This window comes from Coregonus clupeaformis, chromosome 34 (assembly GCF_020615455.1).
Source record: "Coregonus clupeaformis isolate EN_2021a chromosome 34, ASM2061545v1, whole genome shotgun sequence".
Lineage (NCBI taxonomy): Eukaryota > Metazoa > Chordata > Actinopteri > Salmoniformes > Salmonidae > Coregonus > Coregonus clupeaformis.
In genome coordinates this window covers 20,083,133-20,097,937 of record NC_059225.1, presented here as the reverse complement: position 1 = coordinate 20,097,937, position 14,805 = coordinate 20,083,133, and the positions used below count along the sequence as shown (strand labels likewise).

Sequence of the window (14,805 nt, the reverse complement as noted above, 5' to 3'; positions counted from 1 at the left end):
CCACCACACACCTTTAAAACTCTGGTCTGTAAACTTGTACATTGCTATGGCCATGAGGAATATACGGGGAGTGTCCTATATCTTTTAATTGTTTTTATTTTACCTTTATTTAACTAGGCAAGTCAGTTAAGAACAAATTCTTATTTACAATGAAGGCCTACACCGGCCAAACCCGGACAACGCTGGGCCAATTGTGCGCCGCCCTATGGGACTCCCAATCACGGCCGGTTGTGATAGAGCCTGGAATCGAACCAGGGAGTCTGTAGTGACGCCTCACGCACTGAAATGCAGTGCCTTAGACCACTGCGCCACTCGGGAGCCCATATCAATACCTTTACAACGGTTGTCTTCACTTTTGACTTCAACTGAGGTTAAAAATGTAAAGTTTTGAAACGCTTTTCCGTTTATCTAAAACCAGTTGAGGAAACCGCAGATTCTGTCCGCCCCTGTCACTGACACCTTCCAATCACAGCTGTTTTGACACATGGACACACTACAACACACCACCTCACAGTTCACACAAACTGAGCCCCGAACACTTTCACATCACAGGGAATCTTACTGCATATGATACATACTGGTCCACTATAGACATAAACTGTGAGGCACCTCGTTTTGGAGGAACAACAAGTACTGTACAACAGAAGGGAGCTAGACAGCTGAGAGGTGTTGCCACCTGCTGGCCGGCACCAGTACTGCAGGGTGGCCCAGCCTCGACAGCTAGGGTTTGGGCACACATGGGAAAACCTTAAAAACATCAAGTCACAACTAAGCAATTTAATTTGGTTTCCATGAAACAGGCCAATGACGTGAGAGCAGAGATGTATCAAGCATAGAACTAGAAGAACTAGAATACTAAAACTAGAATTCTAATTCTATGGCATCAGGTGTTGTAAACACTCCCAGTTCAGAGGTCAGAGCAGCTGATTGGTCAGCCCTTTATTTGGCAATGAATGGTGACCTCAGGCTGATCCCAAATCACAGCCTATTCCCCATATAGCACACAAGTTTAACCACTAACCCTACGTGGCTCTAGTCAAAAGTACACTATATGGAGAAATAGGGTGTAATTTCAGACGCAGCCCTCGTAAAAGGTGATGTTCAAGGTTGTAGTGTCTGATACGTTAAAATAATCATTGATCAACGTGTAATAAAGTGACCATGAGCTAGAACTGGTTGAGGAGGAGCTTGAGGCCATACTGTATACTCTCACATTAAATCCCCTTCAGGGTCGACACACAGCTGGTGAATGAATGTAAACCAAACTATCAATCCATCCATTCATTAACACCTAAAGCTGATCCTTCTAGGCTGTTAGTTACAGCAAGCACCTGCCTGCACATCCTCACACTCTCTCTCTCAACAAATATGCCTACATACACACTCATGCAGGCATTCCCTCTTTCACTCTCTTCACAAATCTGATTACACACACCAACTCAAGGACACACCTTTCTTAATCTGTTTTTGGACATGAAGAATGCAGCACGTGATGGATATTAAAACTTAATCTTGAGAGTGCAAATGCGACATGTGCATTGACATGATCAAAACCCGGTTGGACACTCCCATTTCACTTTAGCAATGGTTTAGTCCAGCATCCCCTCCAATGGTTCTTCTTCGTATAGTCCAGGTTTTGTCTTTTAGGCACCCCTTGTAATGTCCATCGATGGTACACACCAAACACTCCCATAAATTATGTGTAAACAAAATTAGGCTTCTTCCATGTAGTTTTATCAGTCTTGGTGATATCTTCCAGCTTCATAGCATCCATTTTATAAACGTTGGGTGAAAAATCTGTACAAATCATTATGTCCCAGTACCTCCCAGCTCAGACAGTCTTCTCCCAGTTCAGGTCCTTCCTCAGCCCTGGTCCATTTAACACCCAGTCTGTCAGCTTTTGGCACAGGCAGTCTCCACTCTGAAGTGCAAAGATTGATTACTATTCCTGCCATCATCAAGTGATTCTGAGATCCATTATCAGTCCTGGGTGAACAATCGGGTCACAGTCAACTAAAATAAAAATATGTTTACAGTAGGCTTTGTGTGGTTCTTCTGTGCAACTGCATAAATACTTGTGTGTGTGTGTAACTTGCTGATGATTAAAAGACAAGGCTATAGGGTATATCTATGGTGACGCGTGAAAGTCCGTTTCCATGGTTATGCTGAGTGTGACATTTTCGTAGCTACAGGGATGCATTGGGAGACTGTTTCCATGGTGACAAAAAAATGGTAGCATACTTAAGGCATCATATTAGATGGCTGGTTTCTTCTCCTGAGGAGAGAGAAGAAAGAGAGCGAGAGAAAGATACAGAGAGAGATAATACATTTAGTTTATGAAATCCAGCCTCATAGAAGGCAGATGTAGTCAGGGGCAGAACTCTGGTTGGCTCACCTTGTTATGACTCCCTCTCCATGATGATTGTGATGGTCTCACTCCCAGCTAGAACACAGAGGTCAGAGGTTATGACCAAAACTATCCCTTAGCTACCATCAATACCATTCTGAGCAGAACCTACAGATCAATTGTGAGCAGATACCTACTGTCATTCTCCAGGTGTTCTGTGACGTTGTTGGCATGCTGCTCGTTGCCTAGGAGATGGTTCTGAGACTCACTGAGAGGACTGGCCGGGAAATCTTCAATACTGGGAAGAAAATAATTCATTTAAAAACATCTAATTCATAATGCATTACTGAACATTTTTAGATAATATTTTACGTTACACTATATATTTGTCAAATAGAAGCGCTCAGGTTTCAGCTTAATCTTAATCTCACATCTGATCACCGTTTGTTGGTACTGTTCACATTGATTGATATATTGATCATATTTGATTACCTTTTATTGGCCTCTGGCTGTAGGCTGACTGTGGGCTGTTCTGGGTCAATGTTGACCAGCCGTGATGGGAACGTCAGTCCATCACCCTGACTGTAACACACCACAACACATAAAACACACCACATCACACAGTATCACAACACACCACACAGTATCACAACTCATCACACAGTATCACAACACACCACACCACACAGTATCACAACTCATTACACAGTATCACAACACACCACACCACACAGTATCACAACACACCACACAGTATCACAACTCATCACACAGTATCACAACACACCACATCACACAGTATCACAACACACCACACCACACAGTATCACAACTCATCACACAGTATCACAACACACCACACCACACAGTATCACAACTCATTACACAGTATCACAACACACCACACCACACAGTATCACAACTCATTACACAGTATCACAACACACCACACCGTGAGAGAGGAGAGAGAAGATAAGAGAAACTCTGGGTTAGAGACTGGTTGATTAAGATTTCATCCATCCATCCATCCCTCACTCTAACCTGGTGAAGATGGGTAGCAGCCAGAACTTCTTCTGGTCTCCAAACACCTGGGCGATGTTCTTCCCGAAGCCCAGAGAGAAACCGTTCTTATCAGAACCTGTCCTGAACACTGGAGCCCTGAACGCCTCTGAGGGAGGGAGAGAGAGGGGGGGTAGGGGGGGAGTGAGTGAGCGTGGAGTGTCTGAGGAGCGAGTGAGGGTGTGTATCACTGTGTGTGCGTTGCAGGACTGTGTGTGCGTGTGCATGAGGGACTGTGTGTGTGTTACCTATGGTGGACCTGTTCTTCCCTACGAGCCACAGGTGATAGCTGAAGAGGGAGAGAATGCTGATGCAGAACATGGCCGCCACAAAAAAGAGAAACAAGACATGGAATTTGGCGTGAGTGTCTGGCAGCTCATTCTGGGAGGAGAGGGGGAGAAGAGAAAGAAAGAGAGAGTGTCAATGTCAAAAACCACATGGAGGAAGGGGTGGTGGTGAGAGAGAGAGACGCGGGGTGCCTTGGTAACCATGTCAACACAACAAAACACGACAACGCACACATATTATAACGCCACCACACAACATCATCCACAGGTGCACTTCACGCCCTGCAACAGCAACACTAAGGCTTTGGCGGCTGGGTTACCTTGGGGCAGTTCTCTGCCGATTTCCTCCGGCAAAGCTTTAGTACAAACAGAGACAAGACTGTTAGACACCAGGAGAGGTCAGAGGGAGAGAGGGTAGGGTAGAGCGAGAGAGGGGGAGGTGGTGAAATAGGAGTCATTTGGGGGGAAAGAGAAAACCAGGTGGAAGAAAGAGAGTGTGTTAAAAGAGGACTGAGGAGCAGGGAGGTGGCAGAGTCAGGGGTGGTGAGAAGGCATGGTAGAAATGAACAGAGAGAGAGGGGGGGCGCGGAGGGCAGACAGAACAGAGAACATGAATAATGTCTGTGTGAGGGAAAGAGGGGGGTCAGAGGGAGAGCAAAAGGTAAAAAGAGAGAGAGAGAAGGCAGAGGAAGGACAGAAGAAAGAAAGAGGAAGCTCCATAACAGTGAAGCAGTACAGCTGAGGCCAGAGTACTAAGCAGCAGGATGTGGAACAAGCCAAGCGGTGACAACACACAGATAGTAGCATTTCCCACACTCACCATTTCGACCCTTCTCATCCACACACAGACTGTAGCGTTTCATATCGATCTTACATGTGGGAAAAAACACGCACACACACAAACCAACATCTGCAGCACTGAATGCGTGGGTGGGGAATAACAAGACTAAAGCAGTGGATGCCAGAACAAACACAGGCTGCAGTGAATGTGAGAGATGGAGGAGATGGGAGACCATAGCTGTGTTCGAATACTCATACTAACCGCACGAACTGTACTATTTGTGAAGTAAATAGAGCATGCTTATTGGTCATAGTATGGAAATAGTTAGTATGCCAAAAGTTCCCGGATGTCGTACTAAATTCACCAAAATAGGAATTATACAAGAAGTGGACACTATTTCCGTGATTTTAGGGACCATTGTGCAATTCTTCCGAAAATGGGCGTGGCTTCACAACGTTTTCAGATTTGAAGAAAATAACGGAAAATATGCAGCCGAGGTCCGACGAGAGCGGATACAAATTCATTCCTTTAATCAATTATGACAAATGTTTAGAAAATGTTGAGCAATGTAATAAAGTAATGACTTTTCAAATAAGTTACATTACACGTTATGTTGGCTGACAATTTGTTAGCTACGCTATCCTTACGAACCGCATAGCATTACAGTATGTACCGGTATGTTAGCTAGTTACCGTCCTAACATTAGTTGGCTACTAATACATCGAACTTGCCAGGCAGTATATTAACTACAGTGAGGGAAAAAGGTATTTGATCCCCTGCTGATTTTGTACGTTTGCCCACTGACAAAGACATGATCAGTCTATAATTTTTATGGTAGGTTTATTTGAACAGTGAGAGACAGAATAACAAAAAAATCCAGAAAAACGCATGTCAAAAATGTTATAAATTGATTTGCATTTTAATGAGGGAAATAAGTATTTGACCACCTCTCAATCAGAAAGATTTCTGGCTCCCAGGTGTCTTTTATACAGGTAACGAGCTGAGATTAGGAGCACACTTTTAAAGGGAGTGCTCCTAATCTCAGCTTGTTACCTGTATAAAAAGACACCTGTCCACAGAAGCAATCAATCAATCAGATTCCAAACTCTCCACCATGGCCAAGACCAAAGAGCTCTCCAAGGATGGGCTACAAGACCATCGCCAAGCAGCTTGGTGAGAAGGTGACAACAGTTGGTGCGATTATTCGCAAATGGAAGAAACACAAAATAACTGTCAATCTCCCTCGGCCTGGGGCTCCATGCAAGATTTCTCCTCGTGGAGTTGCAATGGTCATGAGAACGGTGAGGAATCAGCCCAGAACTACACGGGAGGATCTTGTCAATGATCTCAAGGCAGCTGGGACCATAGTCACCAAGAAAACAATTGGTAACACACTACGCCGTGAAGGACTGAAATCCTGCAGCGCCCGCAAGGTCCCCCTGCTCAAGAAAGCACATATACAGGGCCATCTGAAGTTTGCCAATGAACATCTGAATGATTGAGAGGAGAACTGGGTGAAAGTGTTGTGGTCAGATGAGACCAAAATCGAGCTCTTTGGCATCAACTCAACTCGCCATGTTTGGAGGAGGAGGAACGCTGCCTATGACCCCAAGAACACCATCCCCACCGTCAAACATGGAGGTGGAAACATTATGCTTTGGGGGTGTTTTTCTGCTAAGGGGACAATACAACTTCACCGCATCAAAGGGACAATGGACGGGGCCATGTACCGTCAAATCTTGGGTGAGAACCTCCTTCCCTCAGCCAGGGCATTGAAAATGGGTCATTCCAACATGACAATGACCCAAAACACACGGCCAAGGCAACAAAGGAGTGGCTCAAGAAGAAGCACATTAAGGTCCTGGAGTGGCCTAGCCAGTCTCCAGACCTTAATCCCATAGAAAATCTGTGGAGGGAGTTGAAGGTTCGAGTTGCCAAACGTCAGGCTCAAAACCTTAATGACTTGGAGAAGATCTGCAAAGAGGAGTCAGTGGGCAAACTTACAAATTCAGCAGGGGATCAAATACTTTTTCCCCTCACTGTATATGCTATCTAACTAACTACCCAAAGTTTATTGATTTTATTATTCACATCATTCTTAGCTAAGTGGTATAATCGTTGTGAGTTCTCAATGGACATAGTTAATTCTGGCTATCTACTCCGATTTCAGAGCACTCTCGTCTGAGTGTGCCAGAGCACAGAATAACTGATGGATTTACGAACGCTCAACACCCGTTGAATATGGCCGGTGTCAGTAAATGTTGGCAAAGACAAGGATAATTAAATTGCTGCCAGCAGCAGTTACAGTCACCAACGCTTTGGATAACATGAATAGTCTAACCAGCTCTACTAGGGCGAGTAAAATGGTCAGAGTGAGGTGTTCTCTCATTTGTGTCTGGAAGCAGCTAGCAAGCTAGCCAACGTTAGCCAGTTAGCTCGGGTGCTTGACTGCCGTTGTGAGGTAAGAACGATTGAATCAACCCTACTCCTCGGCCAGAGCGTCCAGTGTGCGCGCCGAGAGCGAAACGCTCTGAATTTACGAATGGACAATCTGTGCGCACTGGCACTCCAGATTGAATTTACAAACACACCCGAAATCGTAAAATGTCTAGCTAGTCATTTGTTATGCTAACAAGCTAGCAAGAGGTTGCATAGCAACAGCATCAACTTCCGGTAGACAGGTGAAGCGCTAGTACGCTCAACTGAAAGGATACCATTCGTTTACAGTATACTAAAATGAACTAATAGTATATAGTATGTACTCATTAAGTACGTAGTATACAGTATGTTAGTATGGGTATTCGAACACAGCTCATTACTCACTGTCCAGAACTTGATGAAATACTGCAGTACGGTGGCTGCAATGAACAAACAGTACACCAGAGAGTAGCACAGGAACAGAATAAAGAACTTGTAGTTGGAGAATCCCACACAGTTGTTCACCCTGAGAGAGGAGATGCAAAAAATAAGTTCAGTTATGACCTCACTTCCTCTGAACATTAGAATAGTATGATCTACTGTGAATGTGAGGAAACAGGCAACATACCAGGGGCAATGATGGTCCATCTTCAGCACACACCTAATACATGGAAGAGGCCAGAAGGAAAGACAAGGGAGAAGAATGAAACAAAACATTCTGAATTAGGCCATTCAACAGGAAAAGCAAGACTGGAAGAGAGAGGAGACAGGAAATAGCAGACTCACATGTCGCAGGCAGAACAGTGGTGGCAGCGGTCTGGTTTGATCACCTGACACCGGTCACAGTAGCGGATCGCTGTATAAAAAAAACACATCAACAACACATCAATCCAACTGATCAGCTACACACTCAACGGCCAGGGCTGGATCAATCAACTGGGAGACAGACAGACACACACACAAACATAGATAGACAAGACAGATAGAGACAGACAGACCTCCAGCCCCGGTGCGTGTGTAGAGTGGCAGGTTAGCGGCAGCCCTCCACAGGATCTCCTGCTGCGACTCTGGTCTCTCCTCCTTCACATACTGCTCCTTCTCTGCCTTAGGCAAGCAGAACTAACAGGAGAGAGAGATGGAGAGGAGGAAGAGAGAGAGAGGGAAGAGAGAGGAGAGAACAAAACAGACACAGGAAAATAACTTCAATTATGGTTTGTCCCTTAGCAACATTGTCCCTCCACCTGTGACATAACCTATGTCAATGGAATAAAGTTACCCATAGACACATCTATCCAGTGGAGCTGTGAGCTACATCATTGTGGATGTTTCAGGGCAGGTATCTAAAAAGGCATAGTACCTCTTTGGAGGGGTTGGCGGGCCTTGTGAAGATGGTCTTCCAGTAGGACCACACAAACATGACGAAGGACAGATGGAAGAACACCATGTAGATGACTGTAAGAGACACAGACAGAGTCAGAGACACATTCACACCTGGCTCCAACATAGCAGATATTCATATTTTGACTATCTGCACATGCATAGGTCAAGTGTAAGGGCGCAATTTAGTAGTGTCTACACTGAGCCTCTATGTGTGTTTACGTGTGTCCAACTTGAGCCCAGTCCAGCCAGACAGTAAATAAAGCTCTTTTCAGCCATGGTCCGGAACAACACTCCCAATGAGCAGCAAATGGGTCAATTTCAGTAAAAGCCAATCAACCAGTACAAATCAATCCCAGTCAATAGCCACTACTTACTCTTCTCTGCTATGCTGGGGATGGTGACTGCAGGAGGAAGAGGGGGGGAAGGAGAGAAAATAATGTTATGTTTGTATATGGTGTATGTTGTGGGTGTCAGACATACTGTATGTAGCTAGCAACATCAAGACACATTGCCGTAAACATTGTAGAATGGCTCATTCTTTTTCTTGCATTCCTGGCAAGCTTTCACCTGTCCAGTTCTTGGACATCAATGCAGAAGGAGAGGGGACGAGAGGAAGCCACGCCCACTTGAAACAAATGAAAAGCATTCTCTATCTTTACTTCTTCGTCTTTTACTTAGGTACATTATTGCAGGTAGAAAATAATGTTAACAGTTCTCTACATCTGGCAAGATGTCGACAGATAACTGAAGTTGGTAGGCTATCATTATACCAATGTATGATAGCTTTTAATGATGTGAATGCCCAAGTGCATGAAGGAAGTGCTAAGATTGAACAGTTTAATTCGCTAGCTAGCTAACGGGTAGCTACAGAGAATATGATTTGGCTAGTTATAGCGCTACCTGGGCAGGATCCAACTAGCTATATAAGCTAGCTAGCCAAACCTTTGTTATCTAGCTGCAGTCGCTCCATTCACTTCCTGTGACCAGCTAACGTTAGCTAGCTAGCACAAATATCAACCATAACACAACGACACTCGCAGTGAAAAGCATTTTTTTGTGATACTTACAAATGCAGAGCTCCACGACGTACGCATAATAGGACCAACATACGACTAGGGCGATAAAAACCACAGGTATCCAAGCTAAGCCCCGTTGACAGCATCTCAGTACGTGGGTGGGCGCCATCTTTACTCTTCCATCAAACCGAAGGGAGTGTTTGCGTGACGTCACGGACCAAACTCCCTGTGCAATTTCATTCGTCTCCCGTTAGAGTGCTCAAGTGTCCCACACTTCAAGTGCAGTCCTAAAAGCAAATCTGTCCTGCACAGCCAAATCAAATAAAAAGGACAAGGTTTCGGGGTCCAACTAGTTGTTTTCCCGCCCCTAAAGTGTGAACAGAGCAACAAATGTTTATTTTATTGTAGGCTATATCATTAGGTTAAATGGCTTCTTATGGTAGTTGTATTTATGTTTAAGTGACTGTAGAAGAGTGTGTGTGTGTGTTTGTGTGCCTGTATGTGTGTTTTACAGGCAGGAACATTACTGAACCTGCCATGAGTACCCCTATTCTTTTCAGATTCCCTAAAAGTAAGTTCTATTCACTCACTGTAATACACTTTGGATGATAGTTAAATTATATGACAATATCCCTTTTCTTGCAAAAAGAAAAATGTTTCCCCATGTAGCCTACCTACATAATGTCCTGAAATGCACTTTTCACCTCCGTCTTCAGAGACATGCCATCATCCTATAAAGGCCTTCGTGGGGAGGTTGTCTACTCAATGAAGGCTGAACTGAGCAGATCTATGTGAATACAAGCAAAGCCCAAGCTACTTTCAACTGTCTCAAACCGGGCTTCAACCCACTCCACACCTTCTGATGCTCCAGGATGGCACCATGGTACTGAACCCTTCCTCTACAACTGGATCCTGGACTTCCTGATGGGCCAGCCCCAGGTGCTGAGGGTAGGCAACAAGACCTCCGGCTCGCTGACCCTCAATATGGGGGCCCCTCAGGGGTGTGTGCTTAGTCCCCTCCTGTATTCCCTGTTCACCCATGACCACGTGGCCATGCACGACTCCAACACCATCATCAAGTTTGCTGATGACACGATGGTGGTAGGCCTGATCACCGACGGTGATGAGTCAGCCTACATGGAGGTGGTCAGAGACTTAGCAGTATGGTGCCAGGACAACAACCTCTCCCTCAACGTCAGTAAGACCAAGGAGCTGATCGTTGACTATAGGAAAAAGAGGGGAGAGCACTTCCCCATCCACACCGACGGGGCTGTTGTGGAACGGATTGAGATCTTCAAGTTCCTTGGCATCCACATCACTAAGGACTTAACATGGTCCACACACACCCGTACAGTCGTGAAGAGGGCACGGCAGCGCCTCTTCCCCCTCAGGAGGCAAAAAAAGATTTGGCAAGGGCCCTCAGATCCTGAAAAAGTTATACAGCTGCATCATCAAGAGCATCTTGACTGGCTGCATCACCACTTGGTATGGCAAATGCACCGCCCTTGACCGCAAAGCGCTACAGAGGGTGTTGCGGACAGCCCAGTACGTCACTGAGGCCGAGCTCCCTGCCATTCAGGACCTCTATATCAGGCGGTGTCAGAGGAAGGCCCGAAAAATTGCCAAAGACTCCATCCACCCAAGCCATAGACCGTTCACTCTGCTACCGTCCGGCAAACGGTACCGGAGCATCGGCTCTCGGACCAACAGGATACGTGACAGCTTCTACCCCCAAGCCGTCAGACTGCTAAATAGTCAGACTGCTAAATAGTCCGGGTACCATTAGTTGACTATCTTACACTGACCCTACGCACACTATATATACACACCATATACACATTCATTCACTCCCACACAAAACCCACACACATTAATAGTTATTGTAGGGTGGCTTATGTCAAACGATCTTTAATAATATATATTTATTAATATTAATATAATAATAATAATAATATATATTAAATAATAATATTTCACACCTTGTTGATTTATGAGGGGGGCGGGACTTCACACTAGGATGTGAATATCACACCCACAGTTCTGAGTGACCGGGTCTTCACACTAGGCTTTGATACAGTATGTACGTACATAATGTCCAAATTATCACTGTGGAACATTTTCACAACGCTTAGCACAACAATCAAAACAGATCATCAAAATGGCTCATATTTCAAAACTCTAAGTACATTTTCAATTGACTGAGTACAACAAACAAATCACTCTTTTAATTTGGATACATATTCACTCTGCCGTATCTGCTTTTGAAAATGAAATATTCACTTTATTTTTTATATGATTTTCTTGTCATGTTAACAATACAATTAACTATGACTTAATCAAACTGCTCAAAACTGATACCTACTGAACCAAAATTATGTAGTGACTAGTTAACGTCCCTGCTGAAAAAAACAGCATAGACCAGCAGAGGCTGATGAAATTCGGCTTAGCACCTAAGACCCTCACAAACTTTTACAGATGCACAATTGAGAGCATCCTGTCGGGCTGTATCACCGCCTGGTACGGCAACTGCACCGCCCACAACCGCAGGGCTCTCCAGAGGGTGGTGCGGTCTGCCGAACGCATTATCGGGGGCAAACTACCCGCCCTCCAAGACACATACAACACCCGATGTCACAGGAAGGCCAAAAAGATCATCAAGGACATCAACCACCCGAGCCACTGCCTGTTCACCCCGCTATCATCCAGAAGGTGAGGTCAGTACAGGTGCATCAAAGCTGGGACCGAGAGAATGAAAAACAGCTTCTATCTCAAGGCCATCAGACTGTTAAATAGCCATCACTAGCACATTAGAGGCTGCTGCTGCTGCCTATTGAAATCACTGGCCACTTTAAGAAATTGAACACTAGTCACTTTAATAATGTTTACATATCTTGCACTACTCATCTCATATGTATATACTGCATTCTATTCTATAATATTCTACTGTGTCTTAGTCCATGCCACTCTGTCATTGCTTGTCCGTATATGTATATATTCTTAAATCCCATTCCTTACTAGTTTTGTGTGTATTGGGTATATGTTGTGAAATTGTTAGATATTACTGCACTGTCGGAGCTAGAAGCACAAGCATTTCGATTTGGTCTGGAGACCAGCCTTCGTTGTGTTTTGAACACATACGCTGGTCACCAGCATACACTGGTCACCCGCAAAGCCAACATCAAGTCACATTATGCTGGCTTGCAAAGTGATGTCTAATTCCTATTGGAATCCAGCCTGACTGGGGATATTTTAAAAAATTGCATTTACATTTACTGCCAGGGTTAGAAAGATGAATAAATGCGACTACCTAAACCATCTAAACTGGAACAACCATTTCAGTAACGGGTGCAATAAGTCCAGATTGGATTAGTTTAGAAAAATGTATGCTATTTATCTTTGTGTAGCATGAAAGGTGAATTAAATACAATTGTGTAAATGTCTAGTAGTTACAGTTGAAGTCGGAAGTTTACATACACTTAGGTTGGAGTCATTAAAACTCGTTTTTTCAACCACTCCACAAATTTCTTGTTAACAAACTATAGTTTTGGCAAGTCAGTTAGGACATCTACTTTGTGCATGACACAAGTAATTTTTCCAACAATTGTTTACAGACAGATTATTTCACTTGGGTCAGAAGTTTACATACACTAAGTTGACTGTGCGTTTAAACAGCTTGGAAAATTCCATAAAATTATGTCATGGCTTTAGAAGCTTCTGATAGGCTAATTGACATCATTTGAGTCAATTGGAGGTGTACCTGTGGATGCATTTCAAGGCCTACCTTCAAACTCAGTGCCTCTTTGCTTGACATCATGGGAAAATCAAAAGAAATCAGCCAAGACCTCAGTAAAAAATTGTAGACCTCCACAAGTCTGGTTCATCCTTGGGAGCAATTTCCAAACGCCTGAAGGTACCACGTTCATCTGTACAAACAATAGTACGCAAGTATAAACACCATGGGACCACGCAGCCGTCATACCGCTTAGGAAGGAGACGCGTTCTGTCTCCTAGAGATTAACGTACTTTGGTGCGAAAAGTGAAAATCAATCCCAGAACAACAGCAAATGACCTTGTGAAGATGCTGGAGGAAACAGGTACAAAAGTATCTATATCCACAGTAAAACAAGTCCTATATCGACATAACCTGAAAGGCCGCTCAGCAAGGAAGAAGCCACTGCTCCAAAACCGCCATAAAAAAGCCAGACTACGGTTTGCAACTACACATGGGGACAAAGATCGTACTTTTTGGAGAAATGTCCTCTGGTCTGATGAAACAAAAATAGAACTGTTTGGCCATAATGACCACCGTTATGTTTGGAGGAAAAAGGGGGACGCTTGAAAGCCGAAGAACACCATCCCAACCGTGAAGCACGGGGGTGGCAGCATCATGCTGTGGGGGTGCTTTGCTGCAGGAGGGACTGGTGCACTTCACAAAATAGATGGCATCATGAGGAAGGAAAATTATGTGGATATATTGAAGTAACATCTCAAGACATCAGTCAGGAAGTTAAAGCTTGGTCGCAAATGGGTCTTCCAAATGGACAAGCCTACTTCCAAAGTTGTGGCAAAATGGCTTAAGGACAACAAAGTAATGGTATTGGATTGGCCATCACAAAGCCCTGACCTCAATCCTATAGAAAATGTGTGAGCAGAACTGAAAAAGCGTGTGCGAGCAAGGAGGCCTACAAACCTGACTCAGTTACACCAGCTCTGTCAGGAGGAATGGGCCAAAATTCACCCAACTTATTGTGGGAGGCTTGTGGAAGGCTACCCGAAACGTTTGACCCAAGTTAAACAATTAAGGCAATGCTACCAAATACTAATTGAGTGTATGTAAACTTCTGACCCACTGGGAATGTGATGAAATAAATAAAAGCTGAAATAAATAATTCTCTCTACTATTATTCTGACATTTCACATTCTTAAAATAAAGTGGTGATCCTAACTGAACAAAGACAGGGAAATTTTACTAGGATTAAATGCCAGGAATTGTGAAAAACTGAGTTTAAATGTATTTGGCTAAGGTGTATGTAAACTTCCGACTTCAACTTTATTTGACTTCTGAAGGTAATTGGTTGCACCAGATCTTATTTAGGGGCTTCATACCAAAGGGGGTGAATACATATGCACGCACCACTTTCCCATTATTTATTTAGTAGAAATTTTTGAAACAAGTTATTTTTTTCATTTCACTTCACCAATTTGGTCTATTTTGTGTTTGTCCATTACATGAAATCCTAATAAAAATCCATTTAAATTACAGGTTGTAATGCAACAAAATAGGAATAATGCCAAGGGGGGTGAATACTTTTGTAAGGCACTGCATATATGTGGTAGTGGTGGAGTAGGGGCCTAAGGGCACACAGTGTGTTGAGAAATCTGTGAATGTAGTGTAATGTTTTTAAAATTGTATAACTTCCTTAATTTTGCTGGAACCAAGGAAGAGTAGCTGCTGCCTTGGCAGCAGCTAATGGGGATCCATAATAAATACAAAAGTCTAGATACTCAAACTTTATT

The 14,805-nt window shown here is 43.9% G+C and overlaps 1 protein-coding gene across 3 annotated transcripts; it reads right to left on the bottom strand.

Annotated features, from left to right (window-relative positions):
* Nucleotides 1–762: 762 nt before the first annotated feature.
* Nucleotides 763–9,583, bottom strand: LOC121549892 (palmitoyltransferase ZDHHC20-B). Of its 3 annotated transcripts, XM_045210503.1 has the most exons (15): nt 9,340–9,583; nt 8,647–8,673; nt 8,250–8,344; nt 7,891–8,011; nt 7,679–7,748; nt 7,521–7,553; nt 7,298–7,418; nt 4,014–4,049; nt 3,655–3,787; nt 3,389–3,515; nt 2,840–2,929; nt 2,545–2,645; nt 2,396–2,443; nt 2,242–2,275; nt 763–1,921 (listed from the first exon to the last, which is right to left on the bottom strand). In XM_045210503.1, exons 1-13 carry the CDS (start codon nt 9,455–9,457, stop codon nt 2,400–2,402), a joined length of 1,116 nt encoding a protein of 371 aa, XP_045066438.1. In that variant the 5' UTR covers nt 9,458–9,583; the 3' UTR covers nt 763–1,921; nt 2,242–2,275; nt 2,396–2,399. The 3 variants fall into 3 exon arrangements, with proteins under 3 accessions (XP_045066438.1, XP_045066437.1, XP_045066439.1); XM_045210502.1 differs by having other exon boundaries at nt 763–2,275; nt 9,340–9,582; XM_045210504.1 differs by lacking the exon at nt 4,014–4,049 and having other exon boundaries at nt 763–2,275; nt 9,340–9,577.
* Nucleotides 9,584–14,805: the final 5,222 nt, after the last annotated feature.